Source organism: Hylaeus anthracinus, unplaced genomic scaffold (assembly GCF_026225885.1).
Source record: "Hylaeus anthracinus isolate JK02 unplaced genomic scaffold, UHH_iyHylAnth1.0_haploid 3, whole genome shotgun sequence".
NCBI classification, from domain to species: Eukaryota; Metazoa; Arthropoda; class Insecta; order Hymenoptera; family Colletidae; genus Hylaeus; species Hylaeus anthracinus.
Genome location: NW_026535284.1, coordinates 15,533,158 through 15,556,970, shown reverse-complemented (window position 1 = coordinate 15,556,970; position 23,813 = coordinate 15,533,158). Strand labels below are relative to the sequence as shown.

At 45.4% G+C, this 23,813-nt stretch overlaps 2 protein-coding genes across 5 annotated transcripts in view; both read left to right on the top strand.

Moving 5' to 3' along the window:
* Positions 1–23,813, top strand: part of LOC128893947 (inositol-pentakisphosphate 2-kinase) — a 51,436-nt gene that overhangs the window by 21,462 nt on the left and 6,161 nt on the right. The window contains exons 2-6 of one of the 4 annotated variants that reach the window (XM_054155273.1): positions 2,992–3,063; positions 15,266–16,820; positions 18,507–18,746; positions 20,224–20,431; positions 23,112–23,316. In XM_054155273.1, the coding sequence (XP_054011248.1) occupies positions 18,649–18,746; positions 20,224–20,431; positions 23,112–23,316 (511 nt within the window). In that variant the 5' untranslated portion in view covers positions 2,992–3,063; positions 15,266–16,820; positions 18,507–18,648. Of the gene's footprint in view, positions 1–2,991; positions 3,064–15,265; positions 16,821–18,506; positions 18,747–20,223; positions 20,432–22,310; positions 22,383–23,111; positions 23,317–23,813 lie in introns of those variants that run through there. The other 3 variants (XM_054155274.1, XM_054155275.1, XM_054155277.1) reach the window with 3 other exon arrangements.
* On the top strand, positions 6,966–14,405 carry LOC128893957 (protein BTG2-like). Its single transcript, XM_054155290.1, has one exon. It carries the CDS (start codon positions 7,864–7,866, stop codon positions 8,398–8,400), a length of 537 nt encoding a protein of 178 aa, XP_054011265.1. The 5' UTR covers positions 6,966–7,863; the 3' UTR covers positions 8,401–14,405.

The window sequence follows — 23,813 nt, the reverse complement described above, 5'->3', positions numbered from 1 at the left end:
AGCGTTCGCGTCGTGAGCGATATCGCCGTTGCTTTAGATTATCGTTCAGCCCGACGAACAAGGGAAACACGTTCGACGATATGAATTCCGACACTGGAGGGGAAGTCATCTCGGATTCGTTTCATTCTGTCTAGTTTCTTCGCTGAAATTGTTTATCCCTTCGAGGAAAATTCTCCCTCGTCCACTGGTCGGTTAAGCGTCGAGACTTTGCATCAGCGAGCTTTCTGCGTCGCATGCAAGCTTCTATTCGGAAATCGTGCAGCTTACAGCTTTGAGTTGAGCACCTCGCGAGCGTCGAAAGAAAAGTAGGCAGAATGGTTCTACGAAACAGTTAGATGGCCCTGATATGTTAGTAAATCGTCAAGTTTCACGACTCCTCTCGCCTCGACGCGCACACGCATGCCCATTTTTATATTTTAATATATTCGAGTCGAGTCGCGTAGCCCCGACATTACGTTTCCGCGATTTCCATCGTGTTCCGTCCATTGTCTTCGTATCTTGCACGTGCAACTTCGAACGCATCTGGATCGGGGAAATCTCACGCTTCGGGCCTGACGCGAACGCGCGCGATAAGAGTGTTTGTACCGACTGCGTGCGATCGAAAATCAAAGATATCGACGGATTCTAGACAAGAGTACTCGCATGGTAGAAGAACCCTTGATCACGAGTCGTTTTATCAGGAAAAATCATAATATAATCCCATTTTAACTAAATCATCTTTAACTAAAATCGATGAAATTTTTTACGAATACGTACAAACATTTCTCCGATCCGATGTCTCGAGAGCGTGCGTGTACGCCCTTCCCAGTCAAAGATTGAACAAAAAGTGGACCAAGGACCCGAAAAATGTCGCAACTCGAAGAATCGAAAAATCGGATGGTACGCGTTGGTCGTTAGGACGAGACTTTAGTTCGGACGTCGGAGTTGCGTCGCACGACCGCGACCGGTCCGAGAGATCAAGATCCTCGTTTCTTTCGAGCTGTCGATCTTTGGCCTCCTCTCCCGCCCCACCCTCTCTCTCTCTCTCTCTCTCTCTCCTACTCTGCCTTCGTGCTCGTCATGTTTACATGGACGCTTAGACCTTCTAGGACGTACACTCCTGGACGAAACGATAGCGCGCGGGATTCAAAAATTTCCAAAAGGGTAAACGAATGGTATCTACCCATCGTCTCCTCGTTATCTCCGTTTACCGCGCGTTTGTCTTCGCTTTCGAGTAAAATTCGACGGCTTCGGCGGGCTAGAATTTTCAAAACGAGTTTCGCAGACCGAGCGGGATAGTGTACGCGAGTTCGAAGCGACCCTATTGATTTTAGAGAAGCAAGCCGGCTGGCTTACACGCCGTAATTTCTCCCCTTCCTCTCCCGTTCCCCTCCCCATCCGAGTTTCCACCCTTCACCCCCCGTCGTCAAGTTTTCGAGAAGGGTCACCCCATAATTTGAATATACGACACCCCTCGTGCCTCCTCCCCCCCCCCCGCGCCCCTTCTCACGAATTTCGAGTTTGCGAGTTTGACCAGCACACGGGTCATTTTCCATATAGAGTTACGCGCGGCTCGTTTTGTTTCGTTCCGTGTTTCTTTTCCGTCTACGTCACGGAACGTGATTACGCCAACCATATTTTTCAACTTTTTTCGACTTTTCGATCGATATACGATACGGGATGCGACAAGAGAATCGACCTTTCGATCGGATACCAGGAAAACATTATTTCCTCACAAAAGCAAATTTCAACAACGGGGTGTTTTTATAAACGACAGCTCTGGGTGTAAAACTACTCGGATCGTTTATTTTGAAAGCGTCCGCAAGTCCGTTTCCTTCTGTTTCGAGAAGATTGAAGGACGCATCTGTTAATTAAAAAATTCAATTCGATTACGTAAATTTGTTTTAGGCGCGTTTTACTAAACTGACGTATACTTGCGTACGTATACGAAACGGACTCGCGCCGCTCTCAAAATTCGACGATTGTAAAAATCGTTTAATTTCGATTCTGAAAAATCAAACATCACTTGAAGTATGCTTCGTATCAATCCGATTTTGTTTACGAAGAATGACACGACACGAAGGAAAAGTAGTAAACCAATTTTAAATTGTACAAAACATGGGAATTTTTTGAGAGATTAAACACGGACTAGTTATACGTAAAAAAATTTACATTGAATTAAGGATGAATTACACCACGGGGCGGCGCGTCGGTACACGCCGTCTGACGAACGCGCGAGCGTGAGCCACCGGTGGTGCACACCGCCCGATGAAAGAGTCAAGCGCGAGAATTACACGTCCGACCGCTACCGGTTGGCGAAGCGTTAAGAATTGTACATAACTACGAAGCGTATCGACTTGCATGGAAATACGATCGGGACGGTTTATTTGTTTTGGTGGCTGAGACCAGACACACGATCGGAACGTTAATATTGCATCGGTCGCGGAAGGCAGGCGTACGACCGCAAAGGGTTCGTACGGATGAAACATCTACGCGTCGTATGCAGTGTACAAAGTTGCGTTTGAAATTGTTTCTTTTCTGGTGTTTTCTAACCGCGGATGTTTATGCAAAATCATGCTTTCGCGGATACGGAAAGGCACGTTGTCTCTTCTTATTCGTCTGCAGCCTTTGATACATAGCACGATATAAAATGTACGATACAGTCAAGATTCCCGTATCCGTACCAACGTGCCAACATGTCCTACATATCGTTCCGAGTAGAATTCGCGTGAATTAAAGTTTATTATTTTTAACGTTAACCTCTTACTTCTTTTCCTATTAATTTCATTTTAAATTGATCGCCGTACTTCTTGTACCGACTGTAAAAGCGAAACGAATAGAATACAGGAAGAAGTCGGAGTGAAAGGGTTTTAAAACCTTCGTTATACTTTGTCTCCGTTCCTTAAAAGAAACGATGGGAAACGTCCATAACCGATGGAAAATAGACGGAAAACGAATCGTTCGTTAACCATGAAATATGTAACTCGAATCTTTTCCTGTTTCCTGTTGTAGGTAGCGTCGAAGCTCGTGCGTCATTTCCGACAAGTCCACGGTGACGAGGAAAACAGCAATCTGTAAAAACCGGTAAGTACATCGCGCTCAGGTTCGCGAAGAATGTAAAACCGCCGGCGTTGCATGAATTCCTAAAGTATGCATGTATACGAACTTTACCGGAGGCCTGTGCATATACGCAGGGAACGAAGCCAGCCAGAATAATCTGAGTTTATTGATCGGCTCTTAGTTGCCAACTTGGCAACGGCAAACTTCTGGAATTACGAATGAAATGTTCTACATAACGAAACGGTTCGCAAATCAGGTCTTTCGTACCCCTTCCGGTCCTAGCTACCACGGGAATTTCGTCTCCCTTTGCGAATGTTTACGTTTCGACTATTTCAGCGGCGACGCGTAATCGATGATAAAACGTTCCCGCTTCCTCGAGAGTCTAACAGGTTACTCGTTTAGGGTCCGAACGATACCACGGTAAACAGTTCAATTTCGTAAGGGTGGAGATACTTTCTTTTCCCAAAGAAATGAACGTTCAAAGAATCGGCAGATTATCCGGCCTGTTACCAGACTTTCTATAATTACGTTATACTTCCGGCGAAACGATGAAAGCTACTCGACGCGATTTAATAGAATCGACGCCGACGCCGACGCGGACGCGCGAACGTCCGTAGACGCAAAAACAAGGGAACGAGATACAAGTGGCCGGGTATCGGAATATTCGCGATCCGAGAGCAAGCGATTCGTACAACAGGGGTGTCCACGCTAAAGTGTCACAGACGCATACTTCGATAACTATCGATGACACGAAAAATTTGTTTACGTGTAAATCGCAGGATACAATGGACTCTGTGTTATGGCGTAAACGAAATTTTTTTTATATCATTAACCCTTTGCACTCGAGAGGTGTGTATTAACCCTTTGCACTCGTGGGGACACCCTGTAGAGAAAAGGAAAGGAAAGGAGACAGGAAAGAGGAACAGCTTACTGACAGCACCTTTGCCTTCGTTGCGAACTAAACGCATTAATCTGCAATCGGCAACTAATCCTCGACTCGCTAATGAACGGAATATTCATTACGATACCGGGATACGGACCGTCGGACAGTCCCTTTGACAAATATTAATTATCAGCTACGATTAATAATAAACACGGCCGTGGGCCGTATCGATCGGCCGCGGCTTATAAAATACGCGAAACACACCCTTGGTCGCATAAGTTGTTGACTATCGAATCCAATTCCGTTGCGACAATTGCGTACGCGACGTTATGCAACGCGAATGAAACCGACGATCTCCCTCAGTTTTACAATTAGACGCGTTTACGCGACGCGACGAGCGAGCCGGATTCTCGAATATCGAAATTAATCGTACGGTTGGTGACTTTAACCATTTTACAATCCGTAGCTTCGTTTCTAATAGCTACCTAGAACACGTGTACGTATTATTATTTCCGCATCCGCTCCGTTGCACATTCTGTACAATGTACTTTCACTTATTTTATGCGTTACATCAACCTTGGTTATGAAAATGTGCTCCCGTCTGCCAACCAAACTCATCCGTTTCGTTATTCTAGTAAAAAGGAGCCGCGCTTCAAACGTTACGCATTTCTCGATCTAACCTTTCTAGCCGATCTAACCGACTCCGTGTTTTCGCGTATTACAATTCCAAACCTTCCGAACTGGTACATCCACCGCGATTACCCCGGAATCCCTTGATCGGGTCGTAAAGGCGCAAGGAGAGACGAAAGGGTAAAATTCGATGACTAGGCGTCCAGGTACGGTACTTGCGTACCGTTATTAAGGATGCCAGCAAGCGACACGTATTTCACTTTCGTTTACGACTTAATTGTAGGTCCGCGAAAGATTTTCCGGTACTGACAATAACACTAATTAGGGATAGAGACAGAATTACCGCGATACACTCCCTGTCGTTATGTCACAAAATTATCCCCGCTAATTCCCGAAACCGTACTTGCCGTCATCAGCGCTCCGCGATTAACGACGGCACCACCGCTAACGAGTCGAGAGAAATAACATTCTTACACTTTCTACCTTGTCATTCTATCTACGCATCGATCGAGGGTTCACGCGATCCAAACGATACCGAGCGCGATTACGTTTGATCGATTGCGGCCTAAACGAATACAATGCCGCCAAGTTAACCAAAAGTTCGAAATTCGTAAATAATTAACGTAGGAATTTGTCTACTTGTTTAGTCGTACTAAAAGCGTTAGTTCCGACACTTAAAAGTTAAAAGCGTTCCTGACGTGGTCGGTTTTAACGGTATCAGTAATTTTAGATAAAACCGTTTATCTCGATTCGATACATTGGTCAAGTATGACGCGGTAATGTTGAGATTTACAGAAAATTGTTGAATATCGTTCCATTGGTACCATAGCATTGTTCTCCGAATATTGTGCGCGGACGATACGGTGCAATAAAAGTAACTCCAATAGTGACTCACGATATTCGGATATGACAAAGAGGGAAGCTTATGAGAACCCCTGACTCAAATCGTAGAAGCTCATAAATAGAATCCGTGAAAAGCGAGGGGACTCGGTAGGGGTCGGAAGGGTTACACACAGCAGGCAGCCGACTGTTTTCGATAGCGAGGCGAGGTGAGTCGAGTCGAGTCGAGTCGAGTCGGGTCGAAGGCGGCGCTGTTCTGAAAATCGGCCCTCGCAGTCGGTTTTCTACCAAAGGGCGGTCCAACTCATCGTGCGGGTACATTTTATTATTATGCATCTCTTAGCCGCCTGCGTTAGTTTGATATTATTAGGGCCTACGTAGCGGCAACTATCGAGGGTAGCAATGCTCACCGGGGGATCGCGAATCGCAAATCACCCTCGGCCATCGGCTATGTAGACTGTACGTATCCTTTTATCAGGCTGAGTTGGGTAGGGGAATACTCCAACAGCGGTAGAATGAAATAAACGGGGGAAATTGCGAGAAAATCGATACCCGAAACTCTGCGCTTTCCTGCCCAACGAAGGGAAACACGAACTAAACGAACTTTGCGAATTTCGCGACAAATCCAACCGTTTCCTTCTACGGTACGGGCACGTTTATATCTCTACTCTCATTTAGAATTACTCGAATTCGACGCGATTCGCGAGAAGAATATCGAGTAACTCGCGATATTTCAACTCGGTCTTTTTCTTCCGATGCGCGCACTTTACACCAAGTATATTTCGAAATGTGTTTATAAACGTTACAGCTTGTTTCGCAAATAAAAACGCGAACAAAGTACGACTGTCAGCCATGCGGAATTATTACTAGTTTTAGCTTGTCGCGGTGTAAATACTATTTTGAAACACGTACCGATATCATTATTCGAACGACAATGTCGTTATTATCCATATCAAGGGGTATCAATAATATCGCTATTCTAATAGTACAAAAATAGTGGAAAATTGACTTTTTTTCATTTAGTTCAAGGAAAACAAACGATATAGAATTCTAATTTTAGATTCGCATACGATACTTGCAACGATAGTATACATTCCAACATGCGTTAATTAAAAAGGTGTGCTAGAGGAAGAATTCCATCGATAAGAAAAACAATACGAGAAAACATGTTTTGACTATTTTGAGGGACTATTTTATTAATTTTTATTAAAATGAACCTTTAACGCCAAGTGCGATAAAAAGAAATTCATCGTTTCCAGTTCAAGGGAAAAGAGGATCTTTCGAAGAAGACGTTACAACTGTTACGAAACAACGTATCGCTTTATTTTTCTCGTAACGTATACGAGAAAAATACGTAAATAATTCTAATCGAGCGTGTCGAAAGTATTTTTTCCGATTTTGAAATTTCACGCAGACACCGTGTGCGTAGGATGTCGTCGGTGACTCGATATTCGGTGAAATGTGTGGGGCGCTCGGAGTCGCCCACTCGTCGGTCGACATTGTTCGAAACCGGTTGAGAACCTTTACCGCGCAGACGATCCGTATTCGGGACGCAGCTGCAAACGTTCGCGCATCGAAGAACGCGCAGATTGCGAGCACGTGACCGGCAGCCATGGTGGGAAACGGAACGAGCGAATCGGAGAGCGATTACCATCCCCTCTCCGGACTGCGCGAACAAAGAGACAAAGCTACTTGGTTCGTGTCGACGGTTGATGCCATTAGAAAGTCGTTGGCAGTTGGTGGGTGCGGTTGCTCCGCGAGGTAGAGAAAGGTGCGTCGGTGTAGGCTTGGCGAGAAAGTTTATCCGCGACGGTTGTAAAGTGTGTACGGAAGGTGCGAAGGAACGCGAAGAAGCATAGAAGAGGAAGATTAGAGATCGAAAGAACGGCGTTGCGTTTCAGTTTGAGTTAACCATTCCACCGTTTGGTCGATTCTCGCTGGCGCATCCGAGGAATCGAAAAATCGATTCGGAGCTAGTTTAACGAGCGAAAGAAATTCCGAACGCGACGTTCCCGAGTAACGAGGGATTAAATTGGCTCGGTCGAACGAGACCGCCCCTACGAATTCATCTGGTATCGAGCGAAGCTACGACCATCGCGAGAGTTTTCGCGTCGAACGAACGAGCGGTTGTTGCGAAATCGTCGATTTTCGTAAAAGAATTGCTTAAAACCGACCGGTATTTCTTTTTCGCGCTGGAGCGTCGACGAACTAATACTAAACGCGATCGTGCGACGTGGCCGCGACGCCATTTTGTGAAGATTGCTGTGCGCGTCGCGCGATCAACAACGGCCTCTCTCGTCCCGTGACCCACCATCATCGAGCCGAGGAAGAAAGAGTGTTTCTCTTGGATCGTCGCGGCGTCGTCTCTCTCGACAAGATCGGTAGAGAGGAAGAAAAAAAGGTGGAGGCGGAAGAGAACTGGTGTAACATTATCATAGCTCGTTCGACCTGGGTTACAACGCGTAGCAACCATGAGACTGGAAATTGTGTCAGCGGCGGATTTTTTGGTGCATCTGCTCCGTATTCAGACGGGCCAACTGTCGGAGCGTCAACTCGAGATGTTCAAATCGTCGTTGACGGAGGTCCTACGTCATCGCTACAGGGATCACTGGTTCCCGGATCGTCCGAATCGTGGTTCCGGTTACCGTTGCATACGCATCAACGGTAAAATGGATCCCGTGATCGCGCAGGCGGGCGCGAACGTCGGGTTGCTGCCCACGGTATTGCACAGCTTGTTCCCAAGCGAGCTCACCATGTGGATCGACCCGTCGGAGGTGTCTTATAGAATCGGAGAGAACGGATCGATTTGCGTTTTGTACGAACGAACGGAACCCGTGCCGGAAGAATCGCACCATCAACTCCAGCATCAGCATCAATTGCAACACCAGCATCAACACCATACTCAACACCAGCAACAACAACAACAACAATTCGAGAGCTGCAAGGACTCCTTGTTGCTCGAGCATTCGCAATTCAGCGAGCAGATCGCCGCGTTCGTTTCCAGTTGAAGCGTTTATTGGCATAAGTTTATCGGTACGACGATGCTAGGCGTCTCGCTTAATTTCCATTGGACGCGCATCACGCTCTCGGACTGATCAAAGCAAAAGCACACACGCGTTCTCGTGATATATGTGATGATACGCTGCCCTGGTTGAGTGAATATTCGGCTCGTGTACACGAACGCGCGATCCTACACCATCTATGTATACTATACATATATATACACGTCAAATCTTTGACCAAGCTGCGCAAGTACGCGACGGCGTCGCTTGCTATTTCGCGCGCGCGCGCGCGTCGTCTCTGATCGAGAGACCAACAACGGTAACAAATCACCAGTTTTTCGGCCAACTTCTCCGAAGGAATTCGTCCATACGCGTCGTCCGACACGACGGCTCGCTACCGTCGCAACCACGACTGACTCTAGTCCAACCGTGCGCGAGTCATCCCGTGTTTTCGTTGATACCGTACGAAACGGGATACTCATGGCGGAAGATCATCATCATCGTTTAACGTACGAATAGAATGGCCGCGCGTTCGCGTTCACGCGCAACGACGACTCATCCAGGAGCGGCGGTCCTCTTGCGTCCCGGCGAGTCTCGCGAGAAGATCCGGCTTTTTCCAGTTTCGAGAGGTACCACCAGTGCCCGACGAGACTGCCTGCAAAGTGAGAAGAAAATCTGGGCGAGTTCCGGCGAGGATCTCTCTCAGCCCGACAAATTGATCTCAGCCTCCTCCAGCGTATTATCGCGAATCCTGAAGGGAAGGTACGCGGAGCGAGGAACAACGAACCAGTCTGACCCTCTTCTCTCCTCTGTTCCGGAGCGAGGACAACCGTAACGAGCCTCTCTTCCTCGAGAACATTTCAACAATGTGTTTTTACCGTCGCAAATCTTTTTTCTTCCACGAACTTTCTTACGCGTCGATCCAACGGATCCCCCGGTGTTCCGATGCTTTCTGACAGCATGCTCTCTCCACTTTGACGGACAACAACAACAACAACAACAACAACAACAACAACGTCGAGGACAACGATCGAACGGCACTGCGAGACCGTCGTCTCCTGTTTTCGAGCCGATGCGATGGGAAAACTAACAACTTTATCTATCCTCTCTTTTGTCGCGGTGGTCGTCGAGGATTGTTTCCTCTGATATCGCCACCGAGCCACACACGAACATCCGACACTGACAATTTCCGATAAACAACAAACCGAATGAAAACAATAGAAAACAAACCCGTATATTTTATGTTGCCACGTCGTCGAACACACACAGGAGAAACCCGTTAATCCATACAATTTCTGATTCTCTTCAGAAATTTATGCCGAGCTTCTCATGGAACTCGTTAGCAACGACGACATCACCGTCGGCGTTATCGGAAACTTAGGAGCGGATCCAGATTGTCGTTTTCGGATCGTTCACCGTCATCGTTTTTCATTGGTCGTCGGACGTCGAGCGATCCCAAGCTCGGCCCACACGTTGGTATCGTTAACGTTACACAGTAAAAGAAAACACACGTTACACTGCATACGTACAAACCTTTAACAAAATGCGCGAGTTTATATGTACATATATATAGGTATTATGTATGTAGAAAGCAGTATATACGTGTAAGTGGGCGAAAGAGAAACTCGCACGTATATTTTGTGTCAAATTGTATATTATCTGTTTTTGTGAGCGGAGAAACACGGAGAGTGAGAGTGAGCGAGAGACAGAGAGAGAGAGAGAGAAAGAGAGAGGGGGAATGCACGAAGACGAATGAAAGGTGAGCGGCAGAGGGAGAGAAAGGGAAGCGTGCATGCGTGCAAGAAAGGGAAGCAAACAAATATGAGGTAAAGAACTGTGATTATCTTGGAATGAAGGGAGCTCGTATTTCGTGCATGTGCCGTACAATTATCTTTTCTGGTGTTTCGAACGTGACAAAAGGGGTCGATCGAATCGAGGAATGCATGTTGACGCGAACGAGAAATTAATTAAAACGAACGGTCGTTTCGATAAAAGAATTCGCACTTTAGGTAACAACGGCGACAACTCAACTGTCGGTTTCGTAATTATTTCTTTAACTTCCGGCGTTTTATCGACGTTTATTCCGATCAAGCTTCGTCGTTGACAACCATTTTTTGAGCGAAGCGTAGTCGTTCGGGAGTTAAAATGTGATCGTGGCTTTGGATGATTTGTCTACTCGGTAAATAATCGGTTTCTTTAAAATAGCTAAAAGACGCGTCGTAATCGTTGCAATACTCCGCGTAATGCAATTCAAATAACGCGTAGAATAGAGTCGAGTGTGCGAGTTTTGAAAGTTTGAAGCGTGACGGTTTTTCGTTCGAGATAAAATTTCGTTCTACGTACATGTGCACGTATATGTATATGTAGTTGTGCGATCGTTTCGGGATATCAACTCCGATGGCGTGTCCGGTTTAAGAGGAATTTGGTGAATAATATAGAATGGAACGCGTAACGTGCATCGACAAGTTTGCGCGTTTTACCATCTATCGTCGGCGAGTTATCTTTATTTGCCGCGTATCTAATTCCTACGTGAGAAGAATCGAGTCTCGGTGCGCAAGAATTCGAGAGAATGATGTTCGTTTGGAGACGGTAGATTATTCGACGGTGAAGAGTGTGTGGAGAGAGAGAGAGAAAGAGAGATGAAACGAGAGCCGAGAGAGAAGTGTGTCTGCGAGAAAGAGAGAAAGATGGAGGGCAGAGGTATTTGTCGCGTTCGGTATAAAATCGGAAGGCTCTGTATGTAGCAATTATAGAAACCGTGTCTGTGATTATATTAAGAATAGAGAGACAATATAAGCAATCTCTGTGTGAACGACCTAATTAGAGGCGAATGTATTCGTGATTCCGCGGCACGCGTATACGCGCCTATATTGTACCGATATTTAAAAATATGTGTTTATAAATACGTTTACGTCCAAGAGTATGCGCGGCAATTTTAAACGGATTTTTAGATTAACCTTTTAACGATCAAACCTTTACGCGGATTGTGCATTAATCGCGTATACCGAATACATACGATACATAGTATATCCGACGGGTTCGCTTGATTTTTTTTTCTCTGGTTGCATGTTTTTCTCGTCGGGAACGATCGACGTTTTATCTAGCAAACAAAAATTAGAAAAATAGATTTGATCGTTGGGCAGTTTATCAGGGTCCGTGATACGCTCGCAGCGCGCGATAAGTTGCAATTGAAACGCAAACACGTTCGATTAAAATTGCTAAACATATATACCCGTCATCTTGCGAAATTCCGATAGAAGCCGGGGCGCGCAGACGAGGACAAAATTGGATTTCGCCGTTTTTGTTTAATTTCGAATCACAGAATGCGAACCGTATCTCTCCGAACGACCATCGACGAAACGAATTTGTCGTTCGACGAAACTGGAGAAAGCGTGAGTCGAACGGCGACGCGTAGAAATCTCGCACACCTTATAGTCCGTAGACGATACGATACGATGTATATGTATGATATAACTTGTAAGAGCTGTAAAGATAATGTTCCTTTTTCTCTCTTCTTTTTCTTTTCTTGTCTTCTTTATTTGATTTCGAGCCATCGGAGGAAGATAACCGACGATAATAGGCCGCGCTCATCCGATAAACCGTTTGATTCGTGTACACACACAAACACACGTACAGACACTCACACAGATGTATTGTCCACGCGTAAACGAACGAACACATTACACGAAACCGTATGGAATTATATTCACAGCGTTGGCGAACAAGCGGAAATTCAGCGAGAAAAAAAACGTTGCGAGAATCGGAGCGAGAGTTTATTTCACGAGCGAATTGTAATTACTATATATACATATATATACGCATATATTATATATACATACAAGTTGTATATATATACAAGTTGTATATATATATATATATATGTATACATATATATATATATATATACACAACTTGTAACTATACATAGAGTCCTTCAGGAAGAATTTGTACAAACCCGCTGGCATAATGTACCAGCAAGTCTGTGATTTTAGCTTGGTTAATTCAGTATTTTTTTAAATAAAACGAGACAAAATCAAGATAAACGATAAAAAAAAAAAGCAAGATTCGAACTTGGAAAGAGGACTCGTGCAAGGGAGAGACGCGAGCAAGAGAAAGTTTTGTACGAGAAAAAGCATAAGTCGTTTATACCGTGTTGCGTATCGAGCATGGTTGGAGGTCGATGTGTGACGCGCGTGTGTGGGAGGAAGGGGAGGTGCAAGTAGAAAAGCAAATATAGCAAAGTGCCGACGGGAGATATTTATCGCGTGTATATTTCACGAAAATTTGTACAAAAAGTCATCGCTCGCACGCCGACGTTGCAGACGCAAAATTTTGAATCGTATAATTTTCTTTTTTTATTTTTTGAATTTTTTTTTTGAATTTTTAAACGCATATTACCGTCGAGGGCCGTTGCGCTCCCGATTTGATTACAATTGTAAATATGATAATATACTTAACGTGTAATTTCGATCGTGAATTAACAACGATGGTGTGTGTAGAACAAAAAATGAATGTATTTTCTTTTCTCTTTTTTTTTCTCTTTTCTTTTTTTCTTTTAGACGATAATTAATTATTTATTCGAACTCGAACTTCAGAGTTTCATTTGCACTGTAAATCATACGCGTCCTCTGCGCGAATAGTAATTGTAAAATTCAATTGGAAATGTGCACAAGTAATATTCGTCTTCCGTTCGCAATTTTCACGTACGATCCCTCCGCTTTCTCCGAGAGTTGCCAGTGTGGTGGTGGGGTGGATGCGAGCGTGACAGAGGAGCCGAGACGTATAGTTAGTTAGCGACAAAAGAGATACGCAGCGAACATCTGGAAACGCGTCGCGGTGGTATGTAAAGGCAATACCGTTTTCGGGTGCGTTCATGTGCGTTTCTCGTTCGTCGTTGCAAAGAGCCACAATTTATTTAACACGCTGACGTTGAAAAAGTGTCCGGTACCGCGTCACCTGGACTTGTTTACACTCGACTAACGGCTTCGAGAGTTCGCTACGCGTATCTTTTCTATGTTCGCTGTACCGGCGGAGGGGGGTGGGGAAGGAATCGCAAAATTAGAGTACATGTCGTGTATCGTTCTTTTCTGTGGAATTGACGCTTTTGTTGGGACACCAGGAAGGAGAATGCACGCGCGAGAGAGGGAGAGAACGTGTTTCGAAAGAAAATTGTGCGACGAGTTAGAAAGAGTGTTTGCGAGAATGAGAGCATGCGAGCGGGTAGAGCGAGAGAGGCTACGAGAGCAGATCGAGGGAGAAAAAGAGGGATGGACGGTAAGAGAGCGTGAGGCCCGGCAGGGGTGCTCAACTCGGGTGAAGTAGGCCGTGGGTTCCATCGTGGTAATATATGTAATTGTGATGCCGAATTATTGTATTAGATTAGACAGAATTCGTAGCGACTTTAACACGCGTTTCTCAAGCTAAAGAGACAAACGAGATACGAGACACCGATCCAAGGTCATCGAGATCCGAATTCGGCGGCCCTGTTGGTCAGTGCACAAGGAAAACAAAAAAAAAATTACAACACATCCACACACGCGAACCGATCGCGATCGCAAGCGAGACGATCTACACGAGGAATTCTGTATAAAAGAAATTCGCTTTACCAATAGTCATACGAGAAAAAGAAAAAAAACACACCGAAAATAATACACGTTGGAGACGTAAGATGCACATACACATGTACACGTACACATACTTTGACGAGATACATGGAACAGACACGAGGAACACGTTTACGTACACTCTCGAATCTGTAGACTAGTAGGTTTACTATTAATTATGAATTATGATTATTATATCTATTACTACATCAATGTATAATTATATTTAGTTTTTAGGTTACTATGTCTATCATTTTCCGCTTGTACATATGCCGTGAGCTCGAAAAAATTAAATCTTTATCAAATGAAATCTATAATTTTTTCGACTGTTTTTGTACAGAGATAATAAAAACAAAAAGGCCTCGTGCTTATGAAATTTCATGAATACAAAACAACCGCTGTCCAGTATTTTGATTTTTCATCGATGTCCTAATTACCGCTTCCTCTGCAGATATTTGTCAACAAACGGCTTTCATCTTTCTATAGTACGTACAATCTTTTGCAGTGGAAGAGATGTTCGTCGATTTCCCACGCGCAGGTACAATTTCTAATTCCTGGGTCGTTAACTTTTATTTACGCAAATTTGATCGTTAATGGCTTTATATAAACACGAAATATTTCATCGTCGTTGACCAGTGACAATTCTATTATTATATTTTTTTTTTTTTTTTTTTTTTAACATGACACGTTACAATAGTATTTCCTTTGCATCTCGTAGGTACTTTTATATTTTATTGTAAACGGTTTTCTACAAGGGATTTCAGGATTAAAATTTTTAATAAAACACAACCAGTGCGGAAATATTTCTGGTCTGTTTTTATTTCCAGCGAAATAATACGCGGAGATTCCCCTCTCGAAACAAATTTCGCGATTTGAATGGTTAAGAATTTTCTTATACACATGTCTGTTCTTGTATCTCTGGTGGGGGTAAGAGGCTCGCGACAAATTCATTTGTTCTAGACGTATGCCGTTCGTTACGAAAGCGACGAGTCCAGCTCTTATTTATTTCCAGGTATAAAAGGTTTACATCTCGGTTGGCCCGTGAAGCGCGATCAAAGTTTTTGAAATAATCGCGTAACAATCGTACGATAATAACGAATGTTTTCTTCGTTTCGTTTAGCTAATCGAACGAAGAACGAAATACGATTGCCTCCTCGACGATGAAAAATTTGTATCGACACTAACTATAAATATAACAAACTAAACGTCCACATACGTAGCCACACATGTTTAAACTCGATCTCAAACAATTATTTTATTTTTCGTAGGAACTTTTACATTACCGGCTGCATGTAAGACCAGCGTTGCAAAAACGTTGAAGAAGAAAATGACGAACAAGCAAAAGAAGAGAACGCGAAGAAACGCTCGAACTCGAGAGAGAACCATAGTCGGCAGGGACCGACGCGAATAGTTGGTTATTAGTAATGTATCCGGCGATAGGTAAATCGTGAATCGCGAATGGTGAATGGCGGATCGGTGTGAAATAAACGGGCGTTACTCGATTGGTCAGGTAATCGTCGATGGCCGATAATCGAGCGGCTGGACAGGTTTCGCGGGAGTTGTATCGCCATTACCAATGGTAACTGCAACCGGGAGAAAGGGTATCGAGTGCCACCGCGAGAATTCGATACGCCATTTTTCCATCGACGGTCGTTCGAGCTTTCAAGTTGAAGACCAACCTCGATTCCCGTCGAGAGTACGTCGAGAGCGATCGACGCTCGCAGATATTAAACGTATCTAGGCGAAAAAAGCCGTTCACGCAGACGACTAACCGGTCTTTCCGTCTCTATTTGCCGGCAACAAAAATCCATTCAGGAATATCGCTGCCAAGTATCTCGACGTCGATGCAATTAATATGTCGTAATCTCGGATATGCGCGAGAGGGAATTACTCGTTTTTCATTTCGAGGCGAGCCGCGAGCGATATACTTTTATTATATTTCACGGGGAAGAAAGATGTCTGCGTCGGCGAGGCTCGAATCGACGTCGATCGTCGGTTCCGTTTCTTTGCGTTTCTTCGGAGCGAGAGGTTCGTCGAGCGTGACGCTGTTTTCGCGGAACCTAACGCACCAGAGAACCCGTGAGGTTGCGGTGGACTCCTCCGAGTACACCATTTAAAAGGAACGTAAAGTCGAGGTTGGGCAAAACGAGCGTCGATAACCTACTAAACGGCACGTTTCGAAGTAGAAGATTTACCGGAATGAAATGTTTGTTAAAAACAAGCGCGGCGATCGTGGAGGCATCATCTGTGGCGCAAGATTTTGCATCGAGGCCTTGGTAGCTGACGCGTTAAGGTTTGTTGGTTCGGGACACGACGATGTGGGACAAATACGAGACGGTATCGCGAAGAGGAGAGGTACTGCGACGTGCGAAATGACGGCGAATTATTGTGCCGAGGAGGAAGAGGAGCCACAAAGGATAAAAGGGTGAACAAGAGTGGGAGAGGGACGCGCGGCGGTAGAGGGGCGTTGGAGGAGGAGGCGGAGGAGGAGGAGGAGGAGGAGGAGGCGACCGATAGTTGTCGTAAGGGTCAGCGTCGGTTGTTGCCCTGGCCCCTTAACGTTGCTTGGCCCGCTCGGTTATTGCTCCCCCCTCCCTCTATCATTTTAGAATCGCGATTTCTGTTCAACATCAACACTCCGCGAAACCATTCCTTCCTCTCCTTTCTCTTTGGTGCAATTCCACCCCCCTGTGCGCCATCCTTGCTCTTTTTGCTCCCGGTCGAAAAGTCGACCGTCTTCGAAGGGCGCCCGAGGACAACGATCACGACGACAACCGTCCAACACCGAACACCAATCAGCCAAATTAACCATCGACTACCGATGTAAGTCTCGTTGGGTTTCTTTCTTACTCTAACCGAGATTACAACTGGAACTAATCGTCGAGAACTTTGCAAATACTCGATCGCTATGCTTTCTAATAACTCGCGGTCGTATTACAAGGAAAAGAAAGTACCGATGCGACTACGAAAGAGTCGTCTTTAGACGATAGAGAGCATTTTAAGCAAAAAATCGAATTTTTTTTTTTTTTTTGCTTAAAGTGCTCTCTAACGACGTGTCGTTAATTAGAAGTCAATAAGGGTAGGGTAAGGGTAGGGTGAGGGTAGTTTCGAGCCGTAGAAACGGTTAAATCGATAAAATTGAATTTTCCGCTTCGCCGTGCGACGCAAACTGTATGAAAAGAAAACGATCCCGTTGATACTTGTTTTCCCTGTAGCGTAAGTGTGGAAACCAGAGGGGGCTTGACGGGGTCCTCGTCGACCTTGGTCGTTACTCGCGCCGTTTCGGAAACGAGAAGAGCATAGAAATGCTGCACAGCGTTAATTAATCATTCTCCGAGCTACTTATTTTTAATAGCGAAGAATCAACGTCGCGCACGGTCGCGGCAGGCACGATGCGTCACAGTTTCGCGAATGGAAATTGCGGCACGCGATAGTAGGGCACGGCCGGTGAACAGTTCTGCCGGCGAACAGTTCAGCCGGTGGAAACTAGACTCGTTTCAGCGAACGCGCGTCTTTTGTGCGAATGTTGTTGAAAAGCAGATTTCGGACGGTGTCGCGTAACGGTAGACTTGAAGCGGGAGTTGCAGGGTGTCTGCGATGGGAACGATACCGCATAAATTATTAACCGCTCGTTAATTATGCTTCGGTATCGCGCAGCCTCGAAAAACAAGTCCAACGAATTCGGTAACCGTTCGACCATCGACAAACGACGCATTCCGCGAACTCGGCGTTTTAAACTCGTCGATTGCGTTGCGAAAGCGGAGAGATGTAAGGTCTTTCTTTGGCTGCGCACGGTCCTTCTTCTGGTTCTTCTCTTATCGTTCAATTGGCAGCCACTTCTCGCGCCTTTTCCGTGCCCATGCCGGCCCATTGTCGCTCGCTCGAGGGTGCTTAGCTTTGCAGACACGTTCGCGCGCCCAGTCTCGCCATATTCGAAGGCTCGCGAAAAAAAAAAAAAAATGGCGCCTTTGCACCTTTCGACCGGCCAACGCGACAGTTTCCTCCGTTTTCGACGCCGGAGTTGCGCGCAACCGACTCCTATAAACAGAAGGGACACGCTTCCGAACGCTACGATACAAAAGATACGTTTACACGCTTCTTCAATGGGATTTATTTGAACATTCTAAACAGAGGCGATACGCGCGAAATAAGTCACGGCTTTCCTTGTTATCGTTTCGACTCTTTGCCCCGCGTGTTGTTGCATTTGTATCGTAACATTTATAGCTGTATTTTCAAATATCGCGCGCTTCTCCTTCTCACCGATACGTATTGTTATAACGCGTCGAGCACGAAATCTTCTGTTTATACCTTGTATGGTGAAACATCTTGGATTTTCATTTCTTTTTCAACAACTTGCTTCGTGACGCAGGAAATACCGTCTAGTTCAACGGAGATTTTTTTCTTTTTCGAAATCAATTATTTTCAAACAAGAAGATAAACTGTAAAGTTTCAAAATATTTTGTTGCATTGCGTAAGTAAGAGAAAAAAAAAATGATTACTATTGCGTAGGAATGAAAAGAAGGAATATTTGTACGAATGATTAAACGCATCAGAGGTGGCGGAGCAATGGAACCTAAGTGACGGCTAAATCAAAACCGGAGTTAGACTCCGGTGTACTCCGGTGTACTCTGGTTCCGTTAAGAGAGGCGAGATGAAAGTCAGTCGGAACGTGAAACAGCCAGAGCAGGGCGCAGGTCAGTCGGAGCGTGCGACCATCAACATCGACGAGTGCTACAGTTTCGAACACATGTAAGCTTCTCGAGAGTTACCTGAGCCACCGTTTCCTCAAATACTACTGCAAATTTCGTTCTTCCGCGTACGGTAAAGTCTACTTACTGTACATATTTTTGCAAATTCTTATCCGCGAAATCGAACGAATTTGAATCGTTGAAAATCGAAGAAGCTTCCTGTAAGGCTGCCGTGGCTTCCAAGAGGAATCGCGAAACCGTACCGATAGAGGAACGCTCTATTTTCAATTACGCGAGCGCGTCGGCGTCGAGTCGCATCGCCGCAAAACTCGATACGCGCGTTCCTAGCACCAGCAGACGCGCTCGCACGTCTGTGTCTCTACGTTGCAACGTGTTTCGCAAACTCCGCGGTCGTTAACCTTACGTGAAAACGGATAAGACGGGGTTCGACTATGGCAACGTCGTTGCTCTTTATAGACACCGAAACGCGTGGCGAACGTAAGTGGTTTTAAATGCACGCCGAAACCTACGCGTACGGGGACTTGGGGGTTCTCCTAAGCGTGCACTTCTTTTCGCTACATTTCGCGACGTTAACGCTTCAAGCGCGGGCCCTGCTTTGTTTTCCTTTACGTTTACGCCACGACACGACACGTCCAGAGAAAAATAAGAACCGAAGCGTCTACCGACTCAACACGATTCGAAAGCTCGATTCCACGTCTAGCCTGTTGGACAGGTCCGAGTTATGTATGCACAGATCACGTTAGGTTGGGTTAAGTAGGTCTGGGCTATGCTTTACGAATAGATTAGATCTGCACCGATAAGCTATTTACAACGGCTAATTTCATTTATCGTATTTATTAATTACAAAAAACAAACAGAAACGAATTTCTATCTAAACATAATTACTTACTGGACGTAATTACTTTTTCTCCCTTGTCCTTCAATTGTTTATATAAAATTCTGAGGTAATTTAATTTCATTCACGGAGGCAAGCAGAGTTTCGAGTTTCTAGCTTCGATGAATATGCTTCCGCGGGAACCGTATGTGCATTTTTCAAGCCAGCTCGAACAACTTGGTCGTACGCGCCGTCGTCTCGTTGTTCGCATTACTAGTTTGCATACGAGCGCGTTCGTTAAAGGTTTCGAAAGTCAGCGTGTATGGGTTCACGGACCTTTTCATTACCACAGACGCGAGTGACTTCATTTCTGTGACTCATCGTTTCGCGTCTGGCATTAGAAACGCGCTATAAATGGCGAATCGTCGAACGCGATAGAAAAATGAAATAACCGTCGACGAAGGTTATATCTCTCTCGCCGAGACGCGAGTCCGCGACCTAAGAGCGTGCTCTCCGTTCTCTTTTTACGCGCTGGATACTGAATACATTCCGGAGAACAAATGCTACGATGACTACTTATCGTTTTTTCTGTAAGACTATAAGAGCTAGAATCCCCGACCAAAGTTGCTTATATCGAAACACTTACTCTATCGGTAATCGCGCAACTTTTCTTTAAACGAGAGCCCTTGGTTAATTTTCGCAGGGACAAGGATAACAGAATGAGAATCAGCGAAGGAAATCCTGTGGAGACCGCTACGCTTTCTTCGGAATCGATGACCACTTCCACCGGAAGCACGGGCGACGATTATCCGGCGATTCCAGAACCGCCCCTGCCTAGCACGCCATTCGCCGTCGAGGACTGTGTTTATAGAGGCGAAGGGAATGCTAACGTCGTCATTGCGCTGTCACGAGTAAGTCGACAAACTATGTATACTGGGTGTCCGAAAAATGTTGGAGGTCCTTGAAAGGGATGGTTCGGGAGGTGATTTGAAACAACTTTTTCCTTAGCGAAAATGTTGTCCGAGGCTTCGTTGAGGAGATATCAACGGAAAACACTGACCAATCGGAGCGCGCGTAGACCGTTGGAGCGGCCGCGATAGCGATGGCTACGCGCTAGGCGGCAGCGCTTGTACGCAAACAAGTGACTCGACGTGCATCGAAGGATATCGACGCGGCCGCTCAGCGCGTAGCCTTCGCTACCGCGGCCGCTCCACCGGCATACTCGCGCTCTGATTGGTCGGGGTTTTCTCTTAATATCTCCTCAACGAAGCCTCGGACAACATTTTCGCTAAGGAAAAAGTTGTTTCAAATCACCTCCCGAACCACCCCTTTCAAGGACCTCCAACGTTTTTCGGACACCCTGTAATGCTTAAATCGACGCGACACGCCGCCCGATGAAAATACATATAATACTCGGCTCGTTTATATCAAACGCGATGCTCGTTCGTTGTCGATTTACGCCGAGTTGCGTGCGTCTATCGCTGGAAATAAATTTCGAGTAGAACTTGTTAACCTCGTCGTCGGTATTTTCAACGCGACATCTCGCCTAATTACCCAGCAATGTTGGCAACGTTAACAGCTGTTGACCGGAAGAGCCATCCGGTGTTGACCCGAAGCGCAGGCTACGGGAGACGCCGTTCAGCGTTATTCGACGCGTTCGCAACGAGAGCCGGATTTTCGTTCCGCGATCAGTTCGCTAAAGCTACGATTATTTAGTTTTGCGCGAATAGAGAAGGAAACGGAAGGATGAAGGATAGCTAGCTCGGTCGCTACGTCTGTTTTGGGTCGGTGCGCACGCGTACCGCGAATAAGCGAGCGAGAAAACAAGAGATACAGTTCGGCAAGCTTGAAGAAAGAAAAGGACGGGGAACCGATGGCCGTTGACCTCGACGGCTAGGTAGAAGGGAGGAATTGTTAGATGGTGGGAAAACTAAGCTGCTTAAGCGGGGCCCCGATGAATGATCGATGAACTTTAACATTTCAGAATCGTGGAAGGTTCCGCCGAGGGAACTTTTAATAAGGGTAGTTCGTCGACGATCGGATCACCGATTTCCTTCGAATTTTAACCGTGGAACCATACTAACTCGTTGAAATACAGTCTGACCTCGGCTTAAGTTTCGTTCGTTCATCTATCGTTTTGCTGTACCATAGGCGAAATGTAATCTTCGACACCCATTGAGCGAATATATATATTGTAAGAGATACTTTTAATTAATAACTCTTTTGATCGGTTATTTGTCAAGATTTCTTAACCGTAACACGTACCATAACACAGGGAGCTTCATAAGTCAAATTCAACGATACTTTCAACACTTTATTCCTAATACTTAATTCTAACAAATCTCGTGTAACCTAATTTCACGGAAAAATAGAACGTGTATATGATATAAAGGCTATTCGAAAAAGTTGTGTCTTTCGCGTGAACAAATTTGTGAGTTTTCCCCACACGAAGTGTTCTATCAAAATTTTGATGTCAAAGATGCGTCACGCTGTGGTCGACCAATCACAGAACTCATACAAAAATCATACGAATGGTTGAGAAACGCCACGAACTTTTTCGAATACCCAATATACGTGTATAGTAGCCACGTTTGACCCATCGGCAACCCACGTACTATCTTTTAGCAAGTACACGCATGCTAGCGGTGACGCACGAGAAAACTTGCAGCCACGTCATCCAACGCGCAAACGGTTGAGAACAGCCGATATATCGATTGTACGTTTACGAGACGCGACGAGCAACCGAGAAATTTACACGAACACCGCGAAAACCGACGTTCTGGATTTAATTTATCGCTCGAATCCATGGACGTCGCTCGCTCCTGGTTGCAACGAGGCAACCAGCAACGAGGAAGAACCATTGTACGCGGAAATTGTGCTTTGCTTTGGCTTTCGTCGATTTCCGTAAATAACGTTACGATTTTGTCGACGAGCACTTGGTTCGGTATCGCATATCGGGAATATAAACAAAGTGTCCGCGTACAGATGGCATACATGTACGGTTACAAATTTTAATGCTTAAATGACGCAAAAAGACGGAAGAGGATTTATCCACCGATCGTTTATCAGATTGCGACGATAAAAATGACGAAACGACCGATACCGATGAAGACAACGGGGAGCGTTATCGTTATCGCGCGTTTCAGATCGATCTTATTGCAGAATTAATCCGATAGCGAGAGGGATTCATTCGATAAAACTTAATAAAACTATACGACAGTATTAAAGATGTACAATTGTTACATCATTCGTTACGTTATCTGTTACGCGATACGATTTAACGTGTTAACGTACAGTTAATTTGTTGATTGTATCAAAGGGCAAATTTCAAAAAGTTACGTTCGGTTCTAAACTGTACATAAGATATTAAAGCTGAGAAAAGAGCGAACCGTTGTCTCTGGTGGTGCAAGGACGTCTATTGTTGGATTTTGTTATCGTTGAAGTTTACGATAAACAACATCGGAGTAGCAACCCAACGTGACCGCGGAGCGTAACTACGTTACGCTATCGGCGTCGAGAACGTGTTCCCGCGAGGGAAACGTGTGCTTTTTCGAACGGACTCGATTCCATCGGTGTTTCTCTGTGTTTCAGGAGCACAAGGTAATTCGATTCCGGAAGTCGTTGCCGGACGATGTTCCACCGGATGGCGGCAAACAACGCGCCGAACGAGAACTGGAATTCGTGAGGTGCGTGGCTTCCTGCTTTTTAGGACCGTACGCACAGATCCCGGAGATTCTTCGCTACGACGAGAAAGACATCGCCAGGCTCACGGAAACCATTCGACCTCTTCGACCAGGTAAAACGATCGCTCTTTGCAATCTCGGGACTCGTGGGAAAGACCAGAAAAACATTCGATATCGGCGTTCCTCTAGCCGTCCTCTCCTGCTCGTGTATTTTTAACGCTTTGACATTCTACGTCTGGCAAACTTTATCAGCGATTATACGCGGAGGAACGTCGGAGCGATAAATTGCAATATCGTGAACGATGCGAGAGTTTCTATACATTTTGCGTTACTTGAAAAATTAACCTTTGCACTCGGATCGCCCCTTTTTTCTTCTAGACGAAAATCTTTGTTCCCTTCCAAGTTTTCCATCCAAATGACCCGAGAAAGAAAATCAGTATACAGGGTGTCCCAAAAGTCGGGGAGGAGCCGGAAATGGGGGGTAGCTGAGACGATTCTGAACAACAATTTCCTTTGCAAAAATGTCGAATGGGGCTTCGTTGCGGAGATATTAAGCGAAAACCCCGACCAATCAGAGCGCGCGTAGACCGTTGGAGCGGCCGCGGTAGCG

Excerpts from the sequence above, each read along its gene's own strand:
- LOC128893957 (XM_054155290.1), top strand. The coding sequence starts at position 7,864 with ATGAGACTGGAAATTGTGTCAGCGGCGGATTTTTTGGTGCATCTGCTC.